The sequence below is a fragment of the Mizuhopecten yessoensis genome, unplaced genomic scaffold (genome assembly GCF_002113885.1).
Source record: "Mizuhopecten yessoensis strain PY_sf001 unplaced genomic scaffold, ASM211388v2 scaffold5913, whole genome shotgun sequence".
In the NCBI taxonomy this organism is placed as follows: domain Eukaryota; kingdom Metazoa; phylum Mollusca; class Bivalvia; order Pectinida; family Pectinidae; genus Mizuhopecten; species Mizuhopecten yessoensis.
Window position 1 is genome coordinate 930525 of NW_018406286.1, and position 27192 is coordinate 957716.

Consider the following 27192-nt stretch of genomic DNA (forward strand, 5'->3'; position numbering starts at 1 on the left):
GAAGATTACAGTACCTAATATATAGTATAGACACAGGATTAAATTGGGGGGTTTTGGATATAGTTCGCTACAGTTTGCTAAAACTAATAAAATGGTAGACTTCAGTTTTCCTGTTTTGGTCGCCCATGTGAAGTCAGCTATATATCTAATGCTCTTTAAAACCTGTGGATTGCCTCCCAAATCTTACGACAGCAATATGATGGGAGATTTGTACACCTGTTGGAGAAAGCATAATACTTATGTAATATGAACAAAAAAAATGCATGGCCAGACCGGGGTTTGGACCCTGGACCCTCCGAACTCTAGACGGATGTTCTACCAATTGAGCTACCTTGTCGCCAACAATCTACCCAGTCCTGACAGTTCTGCTACATTCCTCCCTCCTTTTCCCCCCGGAGACACAATTATTTACAACCCTGCTTCGGGTATCATCCCCTTCTGAAGTTGGTTTGGTTTGTTTGTGTTTTACGTCCTATTAACAGCTATGGTCATTTAAGGACGTGCCAGGTATTGGTGGTTGAGGAAAGCCGAAGTTCCCTGAGAAAAACCACCAACCTACGGCCAGTACCCGACGACTGCCCCACGTAGGCCTCGAACCTGCGACCCAGTGGTGGAGGGCTAGTGGTAGCAGAATGTCAGACCCCTTAACCACTTGGCCACTGCAACCCCTTAACCCCCCCCTAGAGTTGAAGCATCCGAGATTAAAACCCTGGTTCTAAAAAACACTAGCGCGATTGAGTAGTCAAAATCTGATATTGCTTGCCTTGTTGAATAATATTGCGTCAGTTGAATTTGTATATGGTTGAGTAATTATTGGAAACCCTTACCCCAATTGACTAGTGGTCTTTAAAATACATGTCTAGCCCTGAATCTTGACTTGATACCGTGCCCCATTTTGACACATTATAGATCCTTCTAATCTTCCTTTACTTTACTAGAAGTGCTGTTGACTGCTAATATCAGCAGGCTTTTTGCAAACATCAATGATTTGTATCTGATCCAGTCAAAATTGATTCTATTTAATTTGTTCTAGTGTCAACAATACACGTGCTATATATATAAATGCTGCAATGTTTTAGCAGACGTAAATTAAAATAAACCAATTTGCATTTGTTTGATGTGAGACCCGGGGCAATTATTTTCATTTAATGTTAAAATAAAAAAAAACAAGCAGGGCCCAGTTGTTCCAAAGGTGAATAGCTGAACCACTGTTTAACCTTTCTTAGCCTCTTATAATTTGGTCATTGTACAATATAAAAACTCATAATTCATATGTAATTTTACTCCACTAAAATATTTGCTACCTGGAAAGTTTGAACTGCGTTAATTATAAATAGTGGCTGTGATTTAAAGTTACACAAAAAATAAAATCGCACTCTCACTGATTAAGCTTATCACCTTTGAGCTTTAACTGAACCCAGAAAGTGAGGAAAAGGTAAAATGAGAGGTATACACACACTTCCAGGAAGCAATTTGGCAGATGGATATTTTATTGCCGTAGGTTAGATGTTTGCTGATGTAAGCTGACAACAACACCTGAATCAAATTAAACCGTGTAAGTAATTGAGATGTGAGATTTTATCAAGCGAGTAAGAAATGAAATTACTGATACATAAGTATAAAATGTACCTGTACAAAACCTACAGTCAGTCACCTTTGCCAAACTCGAGAGACAGTCCTCATAGGGGACCACAGTGGCCGAGTGGTAAAGTCCTCATGGTGGACCACAGTGGCCGAGTGGTAAAGTCCTCATAGGGAACCACAGTGGCCGAGTGGTAAAGTCCTCATAGGGGACCACAATGGCCGAGTGGTAAAGTCCTCATGGGGGACCACAGGGGCCGAGTGGTAAAGTCCTCATGGGGGACCCCAGTGGCCGAGTGGTAAAGTCCTCATGGGGTACCACAGTGGCCGAGTGGTAAAGCCCTCATGGGGGACCACAGTGGCCGAGTGGCAAAGTTCTCATGGGGGACCACAGTGGCCGAGCGGTAAAGTCCTCATGGGGGACCACAGTGGCTGAGTGGTAAAGTCCTCATGGGGGACCACAATGGCCGAGGGGTAAAGTCCTCATGGGGGGCCACAGTGGCCGAGTGGTAAAGTCCTCATGGTGGACCACAGTGGCCGAGTGGTAAAGTTCTCATGGGGGACCACAGTGGCCGAGTGGTAAAGGCATCATGGGGGACCACAGTGGCCGAGTGGTAAAGTCCTCATGGGGGACCACAGTGGCCGAGTGGTAAAGGCGTCTTCTGTATGTCTACGATCACTAGCCCTCAACGACTGGGTTACAGGTTTGAAGCCTATGTGGGGCAGTTTACTGCAAGGTTATAACTGGTTGAAGGTCGTAGCTTTTCTCCAGGTACTCTGGTTTCCCCCCACTACCAAAACCTGGCTAGTCCATAGCTGTTAATAGGATATAAAGCAAATATCAAAGAATCCCTATGTTTTAATGTTTTAATATTTGGTAGTAGGTACTAGTGTAGTTGGCATTATCGAGAAGAAAGAATTAAGAAGACAATCCTGTATATACTTGGGCTGATGCAGGTATCGGATGGTGGTTGATGCCTGGTGTTGAATTTTCAGCAATTTCTTGTTTTGAGGCCCAGGTGAGGAAGGCAATGGGTTCTGTCCCCAGGCCAGGATATACCAAAGTCCTTAAATTATGGTAGTTGTTTTCCCTGCTTAATGTTCAGCATTTCAGGTAATCACAACACCTTGTTTAACCGTTGTCAGTATAATGTGACCTGGCGGAATGCTGTGCTGGGTGCCTACAGCACAGTATTTCAGTGAGGTAGCAATATAAAGTCGGCATCAGATCTGCCCCTATCTCAAGGAGGCAAATACACCGACATACCCTGCCTCCAGCACATGTTCACACATGCATGCATACATAACACTCATGGAGGTATGTCCTTTAATGACCTTTGCCTGTTAATACGACGTTAAACAGGTTCTTCAGTGCTCTCACTAACATAGCAGTTATAATTATAGATAGGATAAAATCACATTCCAATGTTTCAACAAATTGTGCTTACTTAACCCTTTCACCCCTATGTAAACTTTAGTAGACTCTACCATGCATTGATATGGGCGAGTCCATTATGGTCTACAGTCGTGAAAGGGTTATTCCAGAAATAGTTTTACAATCCATTAAAGTAGCTGATTCCAAGCTTCAAAAACGAATTGAAGTTGTTGTTGTTGTTGTTAGAATAGAAATTGGTTTAATTTCCCTTGTGTCCTAGGCATGCTTTCAATTGTACAAAGTACACACCGGTTCAAATGGAAGCATTGCGGTACAATGATATCAGACGTGGACCTGTTAAGCACCTAGGGGATATGGATTGGTGCCTGTATCCATGGTAACCATTGTTTAGGCTCCTTCTGTACAGATACATATGTACGTATACTTCCTGTATGTCATACATGACAGGTTTTACATGTGGTAACCATGGCAACACAGGTGTTAACGTCTAGTATCTTTGTTACCATCTGTCTACTTGGTGTAGTCTACTGCATCATCAATCTGTCTATCTCCTCTTTATTGTACTGTTTTTCTGTGAGGAACATTTCTACATTAAAGGGAACCTAATTCAACAGATACAACTGTTGATATATGTTAACACACGTCAGCAACCTTCTTTTACCCAAGCCTGCTCTTCTCTCTCTGTCTACAGATATCTCCCCTATTTCATCCATCAAGTTCACTCCTAACTCTTTCACTTCTCTACTCATTTACTCTCCTACTCCATCTATCATGTTCACTCCCCATACTCCTTCACTTCCCCAATACTCCTTTACTCCCCTATACTCCTTTATCGCTCATACTCCTCCACTCCCCATACTCCTCCACTCCCCCATTCCTCCACTCCCCCACTCCCCATACTCCTCCACTCCCCATACTCCTCCCCCCCCCCCCCCCCTTCTCCTCAACTCCCCCCTACCTCCACTCCCTATACTCTTCCACTCCCCAAATCCTCCACTCCCCTACTCCTCCACTCCCCCTTACTTCTCCACTCCCCCCCACCGCCACTCCCCATACTCTTCCACTCACCCTAATCCTCCACTCCCCTACTCCTCCACTCCCCTAATCCTCCACTCCCCTACTCCTCCACTTCCCTACTCCTCCACTCCCCCATACTCCTCCCATCCCCCTAATCATCCACTCCCCTACTCCTCCACTCCCCCAATCCTCCACTCCCCTACTCCTCCACTTCCCTACTCCTCCACTCCCCCATACTCCTCCAATCCCCCTAATCATCCACTCCCCTACTCCTCCACTCCCCTACTCCTCCACTCCCCTAATCCTCCACTCCCCTACTCCTCCACTTCCCTACTCCTCCACTCCCCCATACTCCTCCAATCCCCCTAATCATCCACTCCCCTACTCCTCCACTCCCCCAATCCTCCACTCCCCTACTCCTCCACTCCCCCTTACTTCTCCACTCCCCCCTACCGCCACTCCCCATACTCTTCCACTCACCCTAATCCTCCACTCCCCTACTCCTCCACTCCCCATACTCTTCCACTCCCCTACTCCTCCACTCCCCTACTCTTCCAATCCCCTAATCCTCCACTCCCCTACTCCTCCACTCCCCTAATCCTCCACTCCCCTACTCCTCCACTTCCCTACTCCTCCACTCCCCCATACTCCTCCAATCCCCCTAATCATCCACTCCCCTACTCCTCCACTCCCCCATACTCCTCCAATCCCCCTAATCATCCACTCCCCTACTCCTCCACTCCCCCCTTCCTCCACTCCCCTACTCCTCCACTCCCCCCTACCTCCATTCCCCATACCCTTCCACTCCCCCTAATCATCCACTCCCCTACTCCTCCACTCCCCTACTCCTCCACTCCCCCCTACCTCCATTCCCCATACTCTTCCACTCCCCCTAATCATCCACTCCCCCTACTCATCCACTCCCCCTAATCATCCACTCCCCTACTCCTCCACTCCCCCATACTCCTCCACTCCCAACTGAAGGAGACATACAAAGGAATAGTTACTTAAGTTGATGGTAAACAAAGTGGCAAATAACGCAATGAGCATCGTAATGTTTTACAGTAAATATGTTCTCTTTCATTCCTTGATACTCCTACCTTGCCCTTTTCCTGTACCAAGATGTTATTATACCTCACACTTATAACAGCTTGTTTTATTGGATGTGAAGAATTTATTGCACAGAAATTTTCTGTGAAAATATAAAATCCACAGAATTATTTGGATTTCCACAGGTTTTCATGGCATTCCGTGGAAAGTAGACAATGAAATTATTTAGAGCCAGGTACATTTTGTACCAAAGATTGTCTCTGAATAACTTTCTTTTCCCAATGAAATCATAACAATATAGAATATTAACAGTGGTCTCTATACACAAGTGGCCCTCTAAATGGAGGTGATTACATGAGTAGCATTGCCGGTGAAATTATAGCTATATTACAATGTTAAATGTGCCGTGCAGTGTTTGATAAAACATTAAAAGAACTCTGGCGGTTGCCATTTGATGAAATCTTCCCCCCCCCCCCTCCCCCCACCAGTAATGGTGTTCTGATAGGCGATTCGGTGGACAAGCTGTTGGTGTGCTATCTCCTTGTTGCTAGTTGTAGTTCGTGTGGCAGGCCATTATTTCCAGAGGAACACAATTACATGTTAAGTAGATATGTTTCCTTAGGGAAGGGATCTTGTAATTTGTTTCTGAAATGACTTCATCTTTCATTCTGGTCAGTCTCAGAATTGTTAGGTTGACTATATAGATCTGTGATCTATCAAACACTTGCTACATTGACCTTTCCAGATAAGACCGGTCAATGTAGCAACTTTTTAAAATCTGCCAAAAAATTGCTAGATACTAAATTGACTTTTTCATAACAGTCAAAGACAAAAGACAAAAAACTTTTTTAAGATTTATTATTGCTTTATTGACCTTGCCAGACTTGTCAAAGACTTGTTGTTTTGTTAGTATGTCAAAGCCTATTAAAGATTTGCTAGGTTGATCATGCAAGACCTGTTAAAGACTTGCTAGGTTGTCCTTGTCATACCTGTAAAAGACTTGTTAGGTTGACCATGTCAGACCTGTAAAAGACTTGCTAGGTTGACCATGCCAGACCTGTAATAGACTTGCTAAGTTGACCTTGTCAGACCTGTGACAGACTTCCTAGGTTGACCATGCCAGACCTGTAAAAGACTTGCTAGGTTGACCATGCCAGACCTGTAAAAGACTTGCTAAGTTGACCTTGTCAGACCTGTTAAAGACTTGCTAGGTTGACCATGCCAGACCTGTTAAAGACTTGCTAGGTTGACCATGCCAGACCTGTTAAAGACGTGCTAGGTTGACCATGCCAGACCTGTTAAAGACTTGCTAGGTTGACCATGCCAGACCTGTTAAAGACGTGCTAGGTTGACCATGCCAGACCTGTTAAAGACTTGCTAGGTTGACCATGCCAGACCTGTTAAAGACGTGCTAGGTTGACCATGCCAGACCTGTTAAAGACTTGCTAGGTTGACCATGCCAGACCTGTTAAAGACGTGCTAGGTTGACCATGCCAGACCTGTTAAAGACTTGCTAGGTTGACCATGCCAGACCTGTTAAAGACGTGCTAGGTTGACCATGCCAGACCTGTTAAAGACTTGCTAGGTTGATCTTGTCAGACTTGTGAAAGTCTTGCTAGGTTGACCATACCAGACCTGTTACAGACCTTCTAGGTTGACCTTGTCAGACCTGTTAAAGACGTGCTAGGTTGACCTTGTCAGACCTGTTAAAGACGTGCTAGGTTGACCATGCCAGACATGTTAAAGACTTGCTAGGTTGACCATGCCAGGCCTGTTAAAGACGTGCTAGGTTGACCATGCCAGACGTGTTAAAGACTTGCTAGATTGACCTTGTCAGACTTGTGAAAGACTTGCTAGGTTGACCATACCAGACCTGTTACAGACTTTCTAGGTTGACCCTGTCAGACCTGTTAAAGACTTGCTAGGTTGCCCATGCCAGACCTGTTAAAGACGTGCTAGGTTGACCTTGTCAGCCCTGTTAAAGACGTGCTAGGTTGACCTTGTCAAACCTGTTAAAGACCTGCTAGGTTGACCTTGCCAGACCTGTAAAAGACTTGCTAGGTTGACCGTGCCAGACCTGTTAAAGACTTGCTAGGTTGACCCTGCCAGACCTGTTAAAGACGTGCTAGGTTGACCATGCCAGACCTGTTAAAGACTTGCTAGATTGACCTTGTCAGACTTGTGAAAGTCTTGCTAGGTTGACCATACCAGACCTGTTACAGACTTTCTAGGTTGACCTTGTCAGACCTGTTAAAGACTTGCTAGGTTGACCTTGTCAGACCTGTTAAAGACCTGCTAGGTTGACCTTGTCAGACCTGTAAAAGACTTGCTAGGTTGACCTTGTCAGACCTGTTAAAGACTTGCTAGGTTGATCACGCCTGCCCTGTTAAAGACTTGCTAGGTTGACCTTGTCAGACCTGTTAAAGACCTGCTAGGTTGACCTTGTCAGACCTGTAAAAGTTGACCATGCCAGACCTGTAAAAGACTTGTTAGGCTGACGATGTCAGACCTGTTAAAGACTTGCTAGGTTGACCTTGTCAGACCTGTAAAAGTTGACCATGCCAGACCTGTAAAAGACTTGTTAGGCTGACGATGTCAGACCTGTTAAAGACTTGCTAGGTTGATCACGCCAGACCTGTGAAAGACTTGGTAGGTTGACCTTGTCAGACCTGTTAAAGACTTCCTAGGTTGACCATGCCAGACCTGTTAAAAAGACTTGCTAGGTTGACCTTGTCAGACCTGTCAAAGACTTGCTAGGTTGACCTTGTCAGACCTGTTAAAGACTTGCTAGGTTGACCATGCCAGATCTATAGGAACAGAACAGTAATGGTGAACTTTAAGCTCTGATCTAAAAATGTTAAGAAAAAATGTGCAATTGTACAGTTACCTCAATCACCCCTGAAGACACATTTGGATTCTTCCTTCTCAAAGGTTGGAATAGTTCATTATGAAATTTCAGGGATGAATGAGTTAATTGATCAGAAACGGTGAGAACTGGTGCATCATAATGATAACATGTGGTCAAATATTTTGGAAGAATGAGGGTGGACAGTTTTCAGAATATGTGGGATATTGATAAAACTATAAAATTGCTTGTTTTGTCAATATGTTTAACTCCAAACTGGAGCCATTGATGATTATTTGAGCCTGAGTGATTTGTTACAACCAAAGTCATAACTATTGATTTTGTTTGAATTAAAGCACTTCTGTCAGAAACATAAGTGGTTACAAGATTCATCAGATATGTTTTGCAGTAGACAAATTGGTCTGGAACATCTCAAGGTTGTTAGTCTCTGGGACAAACTCTTATGCTTTACTGTAACTTGTTACTGAACATTTTGGTTTTGTCTCGCATTACTAAATAAAAATGTATATATATTATCTTATATCAAACTTTTACTTTATACTCAAACAATGTACTTATCAAACGTGTGGCAACATTTCAAGACCGACTGGTCCCTTTGTCAAGCTATGACAGTCACAGTACAGCTATACAGGGACTAGTCTTAGCTATATAGTCAGTCTTGAAACGTAAGGCACTTTTGATACGTACATTATTTGTGTATTAAGTCGACATGACATATTTCCAAGCTGATGAATTTTGTTGAAGATTATATATTATCTTGATAAAAACAATACTTTTTGAAGTGATGTAAATATGTAATGTTATTTTTTTAATCACTAACGTTTTTCATTTTTTTCATTTTAGGTGGTCACATGTAAGACAGACTCACGTGATCTGTCGCTGGCGGTGTTTGCCTCGCAGCAGACGGCGGAGGGTGTTAAATTGACCAATCTTACTACAAACATTCTCAAACTCAAGGGAACAGTAAGTACTATATCCTCAAACCTAACAGTCCTACTACTCCCTGTCACCAAATATAACACTTCTTACCCTAAACATCCTTAACTCCTCCCTCAGAAATAGGGAACAGTGTGAACTACATACACCCCCCATCCTAAAGCACCTTGACTCCTAGCCTCCAAATATAACACCCCTTACTTACACTAAACATCCTGAATCCCTCTCATCCCCTAGAGAACAGTGGGTACTCCCCCCTCCATCCTAAAGCACCTTGACTCCCAGCCTCCAAATATAACACTCCATAGTTACCCTAAACATACTAAACTCTTCCCATCCCCTAGAGAACAGTGGGTACTCCACCCTCCATCCTAAAGCACCTTGACTCCCAGCCTCCAAATATAACACCCCTTACTTACACTAAACATACTGAATTCCTCTCATCCCCTAGAGAACAGTGGATACTCCACCCTCCATCCTAAAACACCTTGACTCCCAGCCTCCAAATATAACACTCCATAGTTACCCTAAACATACTAAACTCTTCCCATCCCCTAGAGAACAGTGGGTACTCCACCCCCCATCCTAAACCACCTTGACTCCCAGCCTCCAAATATAACACTACATAGTTACCCTAAACATCCTAAACTCTTCCCATCCCCTAGAGAACAGTGGGTACTCCACCCTCCATCCTAAAACACCTTGACTCCCAGCCTCCAAATATAACACTCCATAGTTACCCTAAACATCCTAAACTCTTCCCATCCCCTAGAGAACAGTGGGTACTCCACCCTCCATCCTAAAACACCCTCCAAACATAACACCCCTTACTTACCCTAAACATCCTGAATTCCTCTCATCCCCTAGAGAACAGTGGGTACTCCACCCCCCATCCTAAAACACCTTGAGTCCCAGCGTTCAAACATAACACCCCTTACTTACACTAAACATACTGAATTCCTCTCATCCCCTAGAGAACAGAGGGTCCTCCACCCTCCATCCTAAAACACCTTGAGTCCCAGCGTTCAAACATAACACCCCTTACTTACACTAAACATCCTGAATTCCTCCCATCCCCTAGAGAACAGTGGGTACTCCCCCCCCCATCCTAAAACACCTTGACTCCCCGCCTCAAAACATAACACCCCTTACTTACCCTAAAAATCCTGAATTCCTCTCATCCCCTAGAGACCAGTGGGTACTCCACCCTCCATCCTAAAACACCCTCCAAACATAACACCCCTTACTTACTCAAAGCATCCTGAATTCCTCTCATCCCCTAGAGACCAGTGGGTACTCCACCCTCCATCCTAAAACACCCTCCAAACATAACACCCCTTACTTACACTAAACATCCTGAATTCCTCTCGTCCCCTAGAGAACAGTGATACTCCACCCTTCATCCTAAAACACCTTGCCGCCAAGCCTCCAAATATAACACCCCTTACTTACACTAAACGTCCTGAATTCCTCTCATCCCCTAGAGACCAGTGGGTACTCCACCCTCCATCCTAAAACACCTCGACTCCCAGCCTCCAAACATAACACCCCCTACTTACACTAAACATCCTGAATTCCTCTCGTCCCCTAGAGAACAGTGATACTCCACCCTTCATCCTAAAACACCTTGCCGCCAAGCCTCCAAATATAACACCCCTTACTTACCCTAAACATCCTGAATTCCTCTCATCCCCTAGAGCACAGTGATACTCCACCCTTCATCCTAAAACACCTTGACGCCCAGCCTCCAAACATAACACCCCTTACTTACCCTAAACATCCTGAATTCCTCTCATCCCCTATAGAACAGTGGGTACTCCACCCTCCATCCTAAAACACCCTCCAAACATAACACTCCTTACTTACCCTAAACATCCTGAATTCCTCTCATCCCCTAGAGAACAGTGATACTCCACCCTTCATCCTAAAACACCTTGACGCCAAGCCTCCAAATATAACACCCCTTACTTACACTAAACATCCTGAATTCCTCTCGTCCCCTAGAGAACAGTGATACTCCACCCTTCATCCTAAAACACCTTGACGCCCAGCCTCCAAATATAACACCCCTTACTTACACTAAACACCCTGAATTCCTCTCATCCCCTAGAGAACAGTGGGTACTCCACCCTCCATCCTAAAACACCTTGATGCCAAGCCTCCAAACATAACACCCCTTACTTATACTAAACATCCTGAACTCCTCCCATCCCAAAGGGAATAGTGGGTACTCCACCCTCCATCCTAAAACACCTTGACTCCCAGCCTCCAAACATAACACCCCTTACTTACACTTAACATCCTGAATTCCTCCCATCCCCTAGATAACAGTGGGTACTCCACCCTCCATCCTAAAACACCTTGACTCCCAGCCTCCAAACATAACCCCCCTTACTTACACTAAACATCCTGAATTCCTCTCATCCCCTAGAGAACAGTGGGTACTCCACCCTCCATCCTAAAACACCTTGACGCCAAGCCTCCAAATATAACACCCCTTACTTACACTAAACATTCTGAACTCCTCCCATCCCCTAGGGAACAGTGATACTCCACCTTCTAACCCTAAACCCCTCCTACTCCCTACCTCCATAATGCTTCTCACCTCAATTCCCTTTTCAAAGTCAGGTGAACAGTGAGGACAACATCCCCCAAACCCGAAACCCATCATTCTCCCTGCCTCAATAACATCTCTGATACCCTGTAAACTTCTTAAACCTTTCCAACCTCTAAACACTTCTCTTAATCCTGTACCTGAGTATTTGACCCATCTGTCCCTAAATTTACCTCCTACAACCTTTATATTGGAGACACGATAGTCTAGTGGTAGGACGCTCGGCTCGTGACCAAAGGGTTGCGGGTTTGAGTCGCGGCACAGCACTGTGTTGTATCTTTGAGCAAGATACTTTACTCCGCTAGTTCCAGTCTACTCTGCTGTAAATGTGTACGTGGTTGCACAGTGCTAGAATTGTAGAATGCTAGCTGTGAGTGCCGAACTGGCAGCACCGGCTGTATGCTCCCCAGAGGGAGTTGAGAAAGATATTGGCTGGTTGCAAAGGCCCTATAACTACAGATTTTTTTTGTGAATGGCTTTGAGACGGCTTTGAGACGACCTACGAACTAGGTTGTGATAAAGCGGTATATAAGAACCTAGAATTATTATATTACACACACTGCTGTATATAATAGGAAATGAGAACCAGACCCTTCTACCCTTACCACTCAGACATCTGTAACTGACAAACATCATATAATTCCTTAACCCAAGCCATCAATGAAACCTATCCCCTCCTATCCTGACCTCCATAATGACTGATTGCGACCATCTATCTACAAGTTCCCCATCTTCCATCCAAATTCAAACATTCATCCTACTGCCAATCTGTTGGCATGCCACCCCAAGCGATTAGCTTTTACTCAAATCAGATGAGAAGAGCCTATTAGAGTTTGATTTCTCTAAAAGATCTGAATAGTAAAAAAAATATGTATATAACTTTTCGCTCCTGCAAGAAATTTATGTAGGTACATATATCTATTATTTTTGCTTTGTTCCTTTACTCAGTATATAATTATACCACAAAATCTAGATAAAAAGCCTGATTAAAAAAATCGGGATTCCTTACAGTCAAAGATATCTCCAAAGTACCAAAGTAATAAACCAGCTTCGAAAATAAATAGGCCTTAAAATACATCTTTGATTCCTCGCAGTCGATTTTCCTTCAAAATTAAGCTGTCTATAAATGTACATGAATGTGTGTCAATAAAGGCACATATTTCCTGTTACAGTACATTTCACTTAATATCACGTCACTTTATGTCACTTTTCGGTTATTATCATGGTTTCTAGGTGCACTGTTTTTCCTGCTATACAGTATGTATCTCTGAAGTTCAATTCTGTTATAATCACATTTTTTATGTGAATTTCGCTTAATATCACTTTATATTGTCTGTCCACTGTCACAAAAAAATCATAGATAAATGATGGTAAAAATCCATGATGTAACAATTTAAGTCACATTGCAGTTAATATCATGTTTTTTCTCTGACAAATGAGAAGTGATGTTAACCCCTTCACCACTGTAGACCATAATGGACTCATCCAGATCAATGCATGGTAGAGTCTACTAAAGTTACATAGGGGTGAAAGGGTTAAGCTAAATCAACTGTACATCATTCCAGAATAAATTGTCAATCTGGATATAGAGAGCATCATGTTGAAGGTTCACTAATGAATGTAAACTAAATATAAACATTTGTCCAGGTGATTAATTAATATGGGAAAACAGATCACACTAAGCCAGATCTGCAGTAGGCCTACAGTATACAGTTGCCTAAGCGTAGTTAAAGCGTTGACACTTTGCGTACGAGGAGATCTAGATCTAGATCTGTTGACACCTGGCTTGGGCAGTCAGCTCGTGGTCACTCTCACTGATCTATACTTGACCTTTCGCCCTTCCTTTACCTTTATTTGACCTTTAACCCTCCTTGGCCATTGCATGCAAAGGTACGTTATCCCCTATTAATGATATTGTGTTTTGTTTGCAGGTGAAAATGAAGTGTTTTCGGGAGGGAAATGACATGATGGTTAACGTCAGTTTTGAAGGTCGCCCTGATGTCAAGGTCGTTGGCAAGCCGGTCAATCCATATCAGGTAAGCAATTGTTATACCAATAGAGTGGAACTTCAATAACTCAGGATCAATTTGTCCAAAAAGCTTTGTAACCACATACCATTTCTGGGAATGAAATTTGTCTTTACTGTAAAATTCAAGTTTGGTTTATTTCTTTGAAAACAGAAACATACATACGTATGAAATAGTTCCACTTTACATCATTGGTAAACAATCCAGCCATGTTTTTGTCTGACTAACCATATTTACAGGTTTGTCTTTGTGGGACTTGTCACTTGATCTGTTCTTAGACATATAGTGGCCTGTTTAATAAGGGAGATTTAACACCTGTGATTGAACAACTGTGATTTAACAACCGTGGTTACCTGTACGTGGTAAACACCTTTTGGTGAACACCTTTTGGTGAACACCTGCGATTGAACACTTGTGTTTGAACACCTGTGGTTGAACACTTGTGTTTGAACACCTGTGGTCGAACTAGTGAGAATGGTTCTTGTGGTTGAAAACCTATGGTTGAAACTGGACTGATGGAAGTTTATGTCGTAAGTGAATTTGACTCCACCAACAATTTACAGTGAAATGAACCTACTGGTTTTTTCGACCCATCTTTGTTTTAAAAAAGGATATTTTGCTGTTTTACGAATATTTTGTGTTCATGTATTTAATCCTAAGAAAATTCATGGGTAAAATTCATTTGCTGAAATGTTAGCCCAAATTATGACCAAAAAGTTCAGACGACAGTACCTAATTATGGTACCTGAGTTTTCAAATTTACCTGGCCTTCTCTTGATCTGGTACGTCAGTCCTAAATCACTGCAGACAGTATAAAGCTGTGTGTGAGCCTGCTCCTAGGTTTAGTAGCAGATTTCACTGACCATTCAACTCATTCACCCCTAAAGTCACATTTGAACCTTTCCAAATCCATGACTGGGCAAGTCCAGTTTCGAAAAGGAGGGGTGAATGAGTTAATCCCACTGTACCACCACCATATCTTGGGTTATAAATGAAACACAGGCCTTTTATTGTCTGCTATGCTTCTACAAGTGGTCAAATCTTGGACCTTTGGCTTACCATAGTCTGACATTCTACCGATAAGCTTAACAGAAATTCTCCCTAGCCCAGTCGGTAACTATAGGATGCCGACACGGCAAGTATTTACCACGGTGACATGCCCAGTCTGTAGGACGCAGACACAGAAAGTATTTTACCACGGTGACATGCCCAGTCCGTAGGACGCAGACACAGAAAGTATTTTACCACGGTGACATGAACAAAAAATAACAAACGTCATAAACCTTTGGGCTTTAATTCTCCCTGGCCAAGTCGGTAGGACGCAGACACGGAAAATATTTTACCACGGTGACATGAACACAAAAATAACAAACATCATAAGCCTATCGGCTTTTAGACATTGGTTTCAGCCATTGATCATATCGCTGTTATACAGATGTACAGAAAGCAGACTACACATGTATGGGTGCTATCCTACAGCCTAAAGTGTTACAGTGATATATCCCTCACACAGATAGAGATGACACTGCATGCTACTTAGGTGTAGGGCTACAAAGATACGAAGCATCAGACATAATCTGTAGAGCCTCCGCAGTTCCTTTTAAAAAGTCTGTATGTATATACACTTCAACTATCTGTATTGCTTGTTTTCCATTTCACACATTCTTACATTAATGCAGGTGATGTCTGTTTCTGGTATCTTTCCCTCAGGAACTGTAATCATCTCCATCATCGAAGCCGTTTTTACCTCTTACAACAGCCTTTCTACTACCATATTTTACCTAATTAAATATATACCTATATAGAAGACCATGCTCACTAATTAGCCCGCCCCCTCGTTTAGTCAGATTTAACTGACCAGGGTAAAGAGAATGAAAAACCACTGCTCACTTATAATATATTTGGGTTAAAATGGATATGTTTACTATCAATTACACCACACATGTTTTCATGTTAATTTGCGGGTATATACGTCACTTTTTAAGTGTCCCTTGAATATATTTTGGTCTAGAGTATTTAACAAGATATCAATACTTGCTATAATTTCATTAATCAAGATCCCCACGAATAAATCTGTCTAATTATAATAGAAAATTTGAACTTGCAAATTAGAAAGTTATAATAATGGAAAAGATATCCTGATGGTGCAATAAATAGAGGATATTTAAATTGGTGTCATTTTCTGCTATTTTCTGGTATTATTGCTTATAAAAATGTTTTTAATTTTACATTTATGTAAATACTTAAGTGGGTGTACCAAACAATTTACCATAACAACCACTTATTCTACCGTTGCTTCATTTGAATCTGAACAAAAGTCGTTGCCTTTGAATGCAGCGAAGAGAAGATAACAATATTTAAAAGTGATATTATCACACTGTGAAAATATCACTTTTGATATTTGTAACAGTGTGAAAGATATCAGTTTTATCAAGTTGATAGAATCCGATATTTCACTGGCAAAAATGTAATAAATATTTTTCTTTATTTGGTAACCAGCATCAACTTTACCAATTTTACAAAAAGATGCTTTCTGGCTTTGTATTTCTAGTTATTAATTATTGATACTTCTGATGTCTTGAACATACCAATTTTATCATGACAGGTGTATATATAGTCTACCCAGTTATTAAAAGGGATACCAGCATCTTGTTAAGTACATCATGTTAATAACTGGCATTCTTTGAAGCAGCCCTGGTGTACTTTTCATTATTTGATATCATGGAATCAAGATTTTTTTGGCTCTAGGAAGTAAAGAGAAATGGAGAGGAGGAAGAGAACGGGGGAGAATCCTCACTGCCAATTATGTGTCTGTTTTGTTATAGAAACTGACACCAAGGAATGCGTACCAGGAACAGATGCTTTATTTGCCAGAATATTTATGTAACGTTAAAAAAGATATAAAAATACACGTGTGATTTCTCCAAGGTGTACCTGCTCAACTGTTTGTTAGTTAGCCTTGATAATCATGTCTGCTAGTTAGCCAGAGGAATCTTGTAAACTAAAACTCACATACATACTATCACCATTTTCTGTAGAGATTTTGGCCTGAATGGGGTTTGGTGATATAATGAGGGAGCTATGAATAAAGAGGAATTGTTAAGAAAAATAGGAAACAGGAATCTTTAAAATATTTTGTTGTTAGCTCATTCACCCCTGAAGTTTCATAATGAACTATTCCAACCTTTGAACTGGAAGAGGCCAAATGTGTCTTCAGGGGTGAATGAGTTAAGCAAAAAACAAAAAAGAGAGGATAAGTTTGTATATAATTTACTGTGCACCTATTATTCACAGTGAACAAATATAACTTCTTTCAAGGAAAAATTACAAAAATTAAAATATTAAATAAGCTGCTTTATTGAAAAACTAAATAATAATGTAATGAGAAATTTCTCTCTATTGTGATATTAAAGAAATCAGCATAAAAAATATGAACTTTCAAAAATTACCAAAAACAGGAAGAGACTGTTCTGATTTAGGAATTATTTTAAGAAAATTGTGAAAGAATTTCAGCTGTGTGAGAATATCAAGTGAGATGGATTCGGGTTTTTCACCAGGGGAAATTTATACCCATACATGGTGAAAACTATTTGGTTTAGTCCCTCAGCTAGGGTTACATTTTGAAGTGTTTGACAACATTTGGGGTACAATACTACTACTGTGTAGGGTAAGATGTGAGTGACTTATTGAATATTTTACAGTAATATTTTCCACATCCCTCACCAGCTAGAACTTTCATCCTTCAACATATCACTCAGCAGATGTCGGAACCTTCAACTCAGTGCTTCGATTATCACACGTTAGTGTAAACCTCTATATGAAAGATGGCTAAATATTTCGACACAAATGTGAAGTATGCATATACATAGAAAAGGCAGGTGTATCCCGGACCAAATACTCCTAGGCAGGTTTTATCTTATTTTCTTTAACACAAATCTAGACCAGATGGAATATTCTAAACCTTTGCTGCCACAGCCAAGTGTTGCCAGGCACCTAAGCTAGCCAACATCAGCAAAAGGGGAGTTCTTCCGTCACTGAAATTCTACTGTAGTATATATATACTAGTAAAAATACAACCGTTGGGAGGATCCTTAAATACTATAGCCTTCTTGTACCCATTGTTAACTTAACATCTTATTACCGAGTTTCAAATTTATTACAGTTTTAAAAATACTGTCATATTTCTATATTAATTTCCTTACTATGACAGTTTTGAGACCCAATATGTACATTATTTTCTTATAAATTGAAAATTTTAAGAATTAGAAGTATTTTCTTGAAAACAAAACCTGGTGTCAAGCTAACCATGCTGTTAAGAATTTGTCCATTGCTATAAATAGCCTGCCTGTTGTGTATAAAATTGGAGGAGGGATGATCCAGACTTATGGCTGCACATATGTCGGTAGCACATAACAACATGCTACGGAGACAGGTGAAACAGAACTCCACGCTTCTCCATCCCTGTGAAGGTCGTCCGCTTTGTGAAGGTCGTACATATAAGGTAGTCCCGTAGCGAACACACGCCTGTTGTAGTACAGTACGATCAAAACATCTTAACACTGGACCAAGTTCACAAATTTATTCAGGATATGTGTTTATTAGGTTTTAACGGTTTTCATTGTTTGCTGTACTGTCGACACTAACTTTTGAAAAAGTGTTTTTTAAGAGGTTCTGCATCACCAGCTACAGTAGAAACTCAATCTTCTCCAAAACTGGTTTCCTGTTTTCTTATAAAAACATACAGTGTTTTTTCTTCCTCAATTTACAGCAGCCTCTTCCTTCATCAATTGGAAAAATGAAGCTATGTATTTTGAAAATGGGAATATTTACCCCATTTATTACTGGTTTTGGGAAAGCAAAGAATTTTTTGCTAGGGGAAGCACCTTGTATTTGGCCGTAAATCTTGGCAAAAAAACAACTGATATAATTATTTTATTACATTAATTCGGAGCATTTTCTAAAAACCGTAATACCCAAATGCATAACATTACATTTATCATATAATAAACTAAACAATGAGTATATGAAATTGTTTATAACCAATCAAAACACTCTGTTAGCGTAACCTCTTTATATCATCCCTGTCTAAAATGACCATACCTGTCTAAAATGACCATACCTATGTAGCTTATGCCTGTCTTTAAAACAATCACTTTATATAAAAAAAAACTGTAAGTGCAACTTAAATTTATATACTCAAGGGCATACATGTACATATCACTGTATATTGTTATCTGATAGAGAAAGTAAAGTAAAAGTCAAATAATAATTAGTAAGATTGAAAGAGGCTGAAAGGTGAAGGTCAAATATCAATTTGTAAGATTGAAAGAGGCTGAAAGGTGAAGGTCAAATATCACTTTGTAAGGTTGAAAGAGGCTGAAAAGTGAAGGTCAAATATATATGTGTAAGAAAGAAAGAAGAAGAAAGGTGAAGGTTGAATGAAAAATTGTAAGAAAAAAAGAGGCTGAAAGGTATTTTAAGAGAAGTAAAGCAGAAAAATGAAGGTCAAATATAAATTTGTTAGATTGAAAGAGGTTTTAAGAGAGGTAAAGCAAAAAGGTGAAGGTCAAATATCTATTTGTTAAAAAGAAAGAGACAAAAAGGTGGTCAAATATTGATTTGAAAGAGTGATAGAGGCTGAAAGGTGGAGGTCAAATATCTATTTGTAAGATTGATAAAGGCAGAAAGGGAAAGATCAAATATCTATTTGTAAGAGAGGTAAAGCATAAAGGTGAAGGTCAAATATCTATTTGTAAGATTGATTTCGGCTGAAAGGTGAAGTCAAATATATATTTGTAAGAAACATAGAAAAAGAAAGGTGAAGGTCAAATATTTACATTTAAGATTTATAGAGTCAAAAAGGTGAAGGTCAAATATTAACATGTAAGATTTATAGAGACAGGGAGGTGAAGTTCAAATGTCAGTTTGTAAGAGTGATAAAAGAAGAAAGGTGAAGGTCAAATATTTATTTGTAAGATTCGTATAGAGGTAGAAAAGTCAATGTTAGAAGCAGCAGGAATGTCAAGGCTAGAGTATTATATTGAAGAACACATGCTTAAAGTTCAAGGTCAGAGAGCCTTATTGTACGAGCGGGTACCCTTTTGTGGGTTTGCGCTATCGGCAGAGAAATCCAGGTCAGTGCATCTTAATGTAGAAGTGAGAAAAAAAGATTAGTTTTATAAATAAAAATATAGAATAAAACAAGCACAGTCACATGAGCAAGAACTGGGGACCATGGTATTAAATGTATGGAATTGGGTGGCCAGGTATACATGTTGCATGGCTACGGACATGTTCTATGTAAACATGTCAACATTCAATTTGTAATATAATACACATGTAGGCCAACATAGGCCAGCATTTCTTGAAGCTGTTGATGTTATTATGTAACCTTGGGACTGTCGGAGGCGGTTTGTTTGAATATATATGACAGCGTGTATATATCATTGGTGTTGGTAATGTACACAATGGCGGTAATAGTGACTAAAAAATATAAATCACCTTCTGCACTGCAGTAAGTACTCCCTGTGCAATACTTAATCAATGATACCAGGCAAAGTACCTGTGTAAGGCAAAAGAGTTCTGGAGTTTTACAAGGAACTTAGAAAGACTAAAAGTGTTTGAAGTCATCATAAAGGGCAAGAAGTATAGGGAAGGGTTAACCCTTTCACCACTGTAGACCAAAATGGACTCATCCAGATCAATGCATGGGAGAGTCTACTAAAGTTACATAGGGGTGAAAGGGTTAAGGGTGTCTCTGATGTCTTGTAACTTGTGCTGTTTGTAAAATGGCAATAAAATGTTTCACTGGAAACAGTAATTAGAGGTAATATTTTGTGTAGGTTTTATTTTCGCTAAATTTATGTGCTGACAAAACCAAATTCTTGAATGAACACAAGCAGAATTATACACAACCTCTCTGACATTAACGCGGTATACTGGTTACTAGGAAGCTTTTGTCCAGTGGAACATTCTCCCTATGCTGGTAATTAAACTCCTTATTCGCCAAGTGCTAATTTTGCCCTTATCATTTGATTACAATTTTTATTATATGGTTTATTAATGTTAGTTTCTTATGATAAATTCGCCCTCATAACCAAGGGCAAAAACGATGAAAGTTAAAGCGCAGCCACAATTTCCCGTATACAGTACCGTTTATAACAGTTAAGTATACGGTACCGTTTATAACATTTAAGCTTACAGTACCGTTTATTACAGTTAAGTATACAGTACCATTTATAACAGTTAAGTATATATACAGTACCGTTTATAACAGTTAAGTATACAGTGCCATTTATAACAGTTAAGTATATATACAGTACCGTTTATAACACTTAAGGATATATACAGTACCGTTTATAACAGTTAAGTATATATACAGTAACATTTATAACAGTTAAGTATATATACAGTACCGTTTATAACAGTTAAGGATTCAGTGCCATTTATAACAGTTAAGTATATATACAGTAACATTTATAACAGTTAAGTATATATACAGTACCGTTTATAACAGTTAATTATATATACAGTACCGTTTATAACAGTTAAGTATTCAGTGCCATTTATAACAGTTAAGTATATATACAGTACCGTTTATAACACTTAAGTATATATACAGTACCGTTTATAACAGTTAAGTATTCAGTGCCATTTATAACAGTTAAGTATATATACAGTACCATTTATAACAGTTAAGTATATATACAGTACCATTTATACAGTGTTTCCAGGTAAAGCATAGGTTATATGGGTGTTTAGAAGTATTGTGTAATAAAGATGTATTTCAAGGTATAGAAGGTGTTCAATTAAACCTAATTTATTTTACAACCATAAAGAAATAACTTTCACCAACTTAATTTATCACTTTAACTAGCCTGGGTGGAATCATGCAGAGGGTCTTAATCTGGTAGGAAACCAGAGTACCTGTTGAAATCCCACTCGTAGGGCCACCGATGCCCCCACACTTTCCACATCCAACAGGGGAATCAAACCCTGTCTGTCATTATATATGAGAAGGTAATGCACTGTTCCAAAGTGACCACCCGTTGTGAAGATGTTTCAAGGATAAGGGTGTTGAAATACTGAATCGCAGAATGTAAACAGTAGCTCAGACCAGAGATGTGTATTTATATATATATATATACATGCTAGCTTTGCGGCCTCCATGTTCATGCATAGCTGTGTATAACACCCCCATTACATATGTAAGGTTATGTATATATGTTGTCTACATTATACCTACATGTCTACCAAAGCCCATCAGTTTATTAGCCCTGGAGTGTTACCTCGTCGTCATGGTGATCTGGGCGTGCAAATAGACAGAGATTTCTCCATGTTTCCTTGGAAACATCAACAGTAATTGTCTTTGATGTTGTGTTACCTTAACATACAGACAGAAATCATGTGCACAAGTTAAAAGATCCCTGTACATTACTACCTCTAATAAAAGGCTGTATAATAATACCATAGTTAATGTGGTGGCAAAGTGGTTAAGGCTTCTGACATTCTGCTACCACTAGCCCTCCACCCCTACGTGGGGCAGTTGCCAGGTACTGGCCATAGGTCGGTGTTTTTTTCTCCGGGAACTCTGGCTTTCCTCCACCACCAAAACCTGGCACATCCTTAAATGACCATAGGTGTTAATAGGACGTAAAACCCAAACAAACCAAACCGTAGTTATCACTAAAACAAAGCTTAGCCCCATAATGCATGCTTGCCAACTGTCCCTATTTAGGAGGAAGAACCCTGAGTTTGGACCCTGAAATTGAGCCTTTTTAAACAGTGAATTAGATGAACTATTCCTATTTTCTAAGATCTGTCGGTTTCATATAAAAGAACAGCTCCAAAGATGCCATTTACAAGTGTTATTTTTTTCGCTAGGGTGTATATATACACAAACATTTTATAGATGCTTCTAATTCTGAGCACTCGTTATCTCCCCCATGAAAATTTCAAAAAGTTGGCAGGTATGCCATAATGTTTAAGACAAGAGATAAGGACAAATTTATTAGAAGTTGGATGGCGCAGTCAATGGCACACTTGTCTTTCACCAAGGCGACTTGGGATCGATTCCCCGAATGGACTTAGAAAGGTATAGGGTATATGCACCTGCCTGACCATTTATATATATACAAGTTTATTAACACTCAGCCACAGTTTTGAAATATGTGTTTAAGTTCTTTTTAATAAAAGTATGCTATAAAAATCACTTTTTGAGTTGCAATTAATACACAGAATTTTTGTATTTTGAAGTTTAAATTGTTTGAATTTTTAAAATGGAAAAAACGAAAAAACTGCAAGAGTCGAACTCGGGACAATTACACTGCCAAGCCTTCACTTTACCAGCTGCAGTGTTACAATCCAGGAATAACAATTCAAACACCAGCGCGAAAATAAGAGCCCTACTTATTGGCCGCCAAGTCTATGTAAATGAAAAAATATATATATATATATATATATAGAAAGATGCATAACTTGGTAGGTGAAGTTAGTCTGATCCAGAAAAAAACCATTTCCGTTACTTCGTCTTCTGTATGTTATCCAGATTCTTATAAATAGTAATCTTCTTCGTGTTTAGAAATGATGCATTGGTACCCTTTACTCTTATCCAGAAAATTTGATTTTCTTTCCTTCATCTTCTCAACATAAGGGAGATAATACTCCAAGTAAAAGAATTATCTTGAGAAGAACTCTTCACAATTAAAACTCCAAAATGTAGTGGTACCCTTTATCTTAAACCCTGCATTGCTTCTAACATTTCTCTACTACTTATAATGCTATTGATTTTGTACTAATTGTTAAACATTCACCCCTGAAATTTTATAATGAACTATTCTAACCTTTGAATTGGAAGAGTTCAAATGTGTCTTCAGGGGTGAATGAGTTAAGAAAGATTTGATTGAAAACATTTGGTTTATGAGAGTACGTTGGAATGCAGTTGTATATATATATAAAGATGAGAAGAAAAGGATTAGTGAGTGTCTGCCAGTGATATATCAAGTGGTATAAGGGGGATGTCGGCCTGATGTATATAAGATCTGCCAAAAGTCTGTCACCATTCCATGCTAGTGTTAACACGATCATATGCTATTTATTATAATGGCCGATTATTTACTGGCATTGATAAAAGACATAACGATTGTTATAACAAGTCTGACAGATCATGAATGCTTTCCAACTCATGGCCGTCTTTAGGAGCCAATAAGTACTGTTTAGGATGAAAGGTGTTGCTGAAGATATATATACCTTATTTATCCAGCAAAGAGTCCATGGCCATGCCTGGTAATAAACCCACCCTAAATGTATTATTTCTCTAGAAATGCTAACAAATGCTATATCATTGTCCTGTAATAAGCCCACCTCTATTTGATTTCGAGATTATGCATTGTCCCCTCTGCTTATGTGGTATAAAAATAGAAAGAAAGATAAAAACATCATATGTATGCAGAAAAACACATATACCGTATTTATCCTGAAATAAGCCCATGCCTATATATAAGCCCTCCCAATTCAAATACAATTCAGTAGAACTGCTAACTAATGCTATATCATTGTTCTGTAATAAGCCCACCCCCTACTTTGAGTTAGAGTTCATGTTTTAGCCCCCTTGGCTTATTGCACTTCACAGACAATAGGTCTATGTGATAATCTTTTTTTACAGAGCTACTGAAATTCTTATTGTCCATTCCTTAACTCTTTCACCCCTGTATTTTGATTATGGAATATCATATCGCTCGATGTGGATCAATCCAAATGCATTATTAGGTGTCATCTGTTAACCAAGAAAAATTCTGTCATATTCCATGCTTCATAACATGAAATTAAATCATTTTTAAATTAAATTTAAGCGGAAAATTATTTTACAGAACGATTATTCCTCTCACTGCAGCTATTGTTATCAAGGTCTTGTTGCTTTGTCTATTTGCCTTGCATAATGATGAGAATCAACAAAACCTACTTCCCATTGTTCATCTTTTCGCTCCCGAGAAGACAGGGATTAACAAAGATTAACTCTTGTTATATTGTCTTTTTGCCCGAAAGGCAAATCAACGAGAATAACAAGTTGCTATAAATCACGTCTTTTTGCTTGACAAAACAACAAAATTGCACAAGTAAACCTACAGTGTTTTTCATGGTGATTGTTTATGCATGGGTCTACCATTAAGTTCGATAATTAACTGTCTGTGTAATTATCAACTATAGCTTAATGGTCTGAAGTGAAAATATCCATCCCTGAGAACCAGTTAGCAATCATTGTGGAGATTTGGTAAAATTCCTTCCGTAAAAAACTGTTATACACATACATAGGAATGTGATGGTCTACTGTGTAGGGGTTTAACTCATTCACCCCTGAAATTTCATAATGAACTATTCCAACATTTGAATTAGAAGAGTTCAAATGTGTATTAAGGGGTGAATGAGTTAATATAACACTTACCTAATATTTCATCCCTAATGTAATTTTCCGGTAGGAGTTGTTGATGTGATAACTACGTAGTTTGATTTTAGACTCGTCCAGATGTATATTATTGTATGTTGTCAAGTAAAGCGTGTACAGGATGGCACCACTGCTGTGTATGTTATAATAATCATCACTGACTAATATCAGGTGTATTACATATTTACATCCTTCATAATTTCTTCATAGTTTCCATGAGGTAGTATTAAGTAAAAAGTTGATGGTTCTGTTACCATAGAAACTAGCTATAGGATGCCTGTTACTATAGAAATTATCGGGTTGTGTGTTTGAACATTTTTGTTTCAATGTCTGTATTTAGCAGAATGTTACCATGTATGATCACTTTGCAATTTCTGTAGGGGGGGGGGGGGGGTCCTCTGTGTCTCTCTAAACACCCTTTGTGATTACCCTAGCTATTAATTGTGAGGATTTTAAACCTTGATACAAACAAGAAAAATATTGTTCACTTCTTATCTTGTCACTACAAGCTTCAAAATTACCTTATTTTAGTCAAAACTAAACTTTGTTAAGGAGACTGCACTTTTATCATCTTGGTCACTAGTAATCTTAGTCACCATAACTAATCTTGAGGTCACCTTCATTCTTAGTCACTAGTAATCTGTAGGTCACCACTTAGCTTTGTCACTACTAATCTTGGTCTTTGAAAAGCTTGGCCACTATGGATTTTAATTACCATTGATTTTGGTCACCATGCACTGATCTTGGTCATCACTAATCTCGGTCACTACTAATCTTAGTCACCACTTCTCTTGGTCAATATTAAGCTTGGTCAATACAAAGGCTATTCACCAATAATCTTGGTCACTACCAAGCTTTGTCACCAATAAACGTGGTCACTATTAAATTTAGTCTCCACTAAACTTGATCACTATTTATCTTGGTCACCAATCATCTTGATCACTACATACTAATCTTGGTCATCACTAATCATGGTCACTTCTAAGCTTGGCCACTAGTAGTCTTGGTCACCAATAATCTTGATCACTTCATACTAATCTTAGTCACAACTAAACTTAGTCACTAACTACTCTTGGTCATCACTAATTTTGCTCACTTCTAAGCTTGGGTCACTTCTAAGCTTGGGTCACTTCTATATAAGCTTGTCACTTCTAAGCTTGGCTGCTAGTAGTCTTGGTCACCACTGATCTTGGTCACCACTGATCTTGGTCATCACTAATCTTGGTCACTTCTAAGCTTGGTCACCACTGATCTTTTGTCACCCTTGTCCATATTTAATCTGCTAGCAACTAATCTGACTAAAATTTTGCACATTTTAACTCATTCACCCCTGAACTTTCATAATGAACAATCCAACCTTTGAAATGGAAGAGTTTAAATGAGTCTTCAGGGGTGAATGAGTTAACGACCATTGACATTGTAGTCCGTCATATTGTACATAAAATCTCCATTAGTCCACCTGTGGCGCCATCAAGCCAGTGTTAGGTGTCAGAGTATCACAGAGACAATGACAGCGAGGGGTTCGGGATTAACAAGACTCAGTTGTACATATGTCTAGCTGTATCAGAAATGTCAGTAAGTTAACGACACAGTCTACCTCACAAATCGGATACAATTAGATTAGTTTACAACAGAAAGTCGGTCACAGTGACGGCGCGGCTTGTAGGAGAACCATTCAGCCGGATTTCGCCGTAACTCACAGCAGAACAAAAATCAATGGTTTCGCTGTCTGTGTTGCCAACAGTGCACAGGTACAACTCACCGAAATTCTTCCATCGTGATAACCTCATTCATAACTGCATGTGTCCATCCTCCTAGTCGTAATCCAATCAATAATTCTGTCATCTCGATCCATTTAACGCGTCATATTCTTCGTAATTTGTTTTGATGACATCATGTTTTTAGGTCACCTGAGACAAAGTCTCAAGTGACCTATTGCGATCGCCTTTTGTCCGTCGTCGTCCGTCGTTCGTCGTCGTCCGTCGTTCGTCGTCCGTCGTCCGTCGTGGGTCCGTAAACAATTTACATTTTCGACTTCTTCTCCAAAACCCCTGAACCAATTTCAATGAAATTTTGCAGGGACCTTCCATGGACAAAGGTCAACAAAAGTAGTTGCCGGTTTAGTCCAACGCCCCCAAGGGCCTGAGGGGAGGGGCCAAAAGGGGTCAAATTGATTAAAATTTCAAAAATCTTCTTCTCCGAAACCCCTGAACAAATTGCAATGAAATTTTGCAGGGACCTTCCATGGACAAAGGTCAACAAAAA

At 39.7% G+C, this 27192-nt stretch overlaps 1 protein-coding gene across 3 annotated transcripts in view; it reads left to right on the forward strand.

Moving 5' to 3' along the window:
• LOC110451288 (phospholipid transfer protein C2CD2L-like) overlaps window positions 1-27192 on the forward strand; it is a 115119-nt gene that overhangs the window by 35705 nt on the left and 52222 nt on the right. For all 3 annotated transcript variants that reach the window (XM_021499216.1, XM_021499217.1, XM_021499218.1), the window contains exons 3-4: window positions 8754-8873; window positions 13392-13496. In XM_021499216.1, coding sequence (XP_021354891.1) covers window positions 8754-8873; window positions 13392-13496 — 225 coding nt within the window. The remainder of the gene's footprint in view (window positions 1-8753; window positions 8874-13391; window positions 13497-27192) is intronic.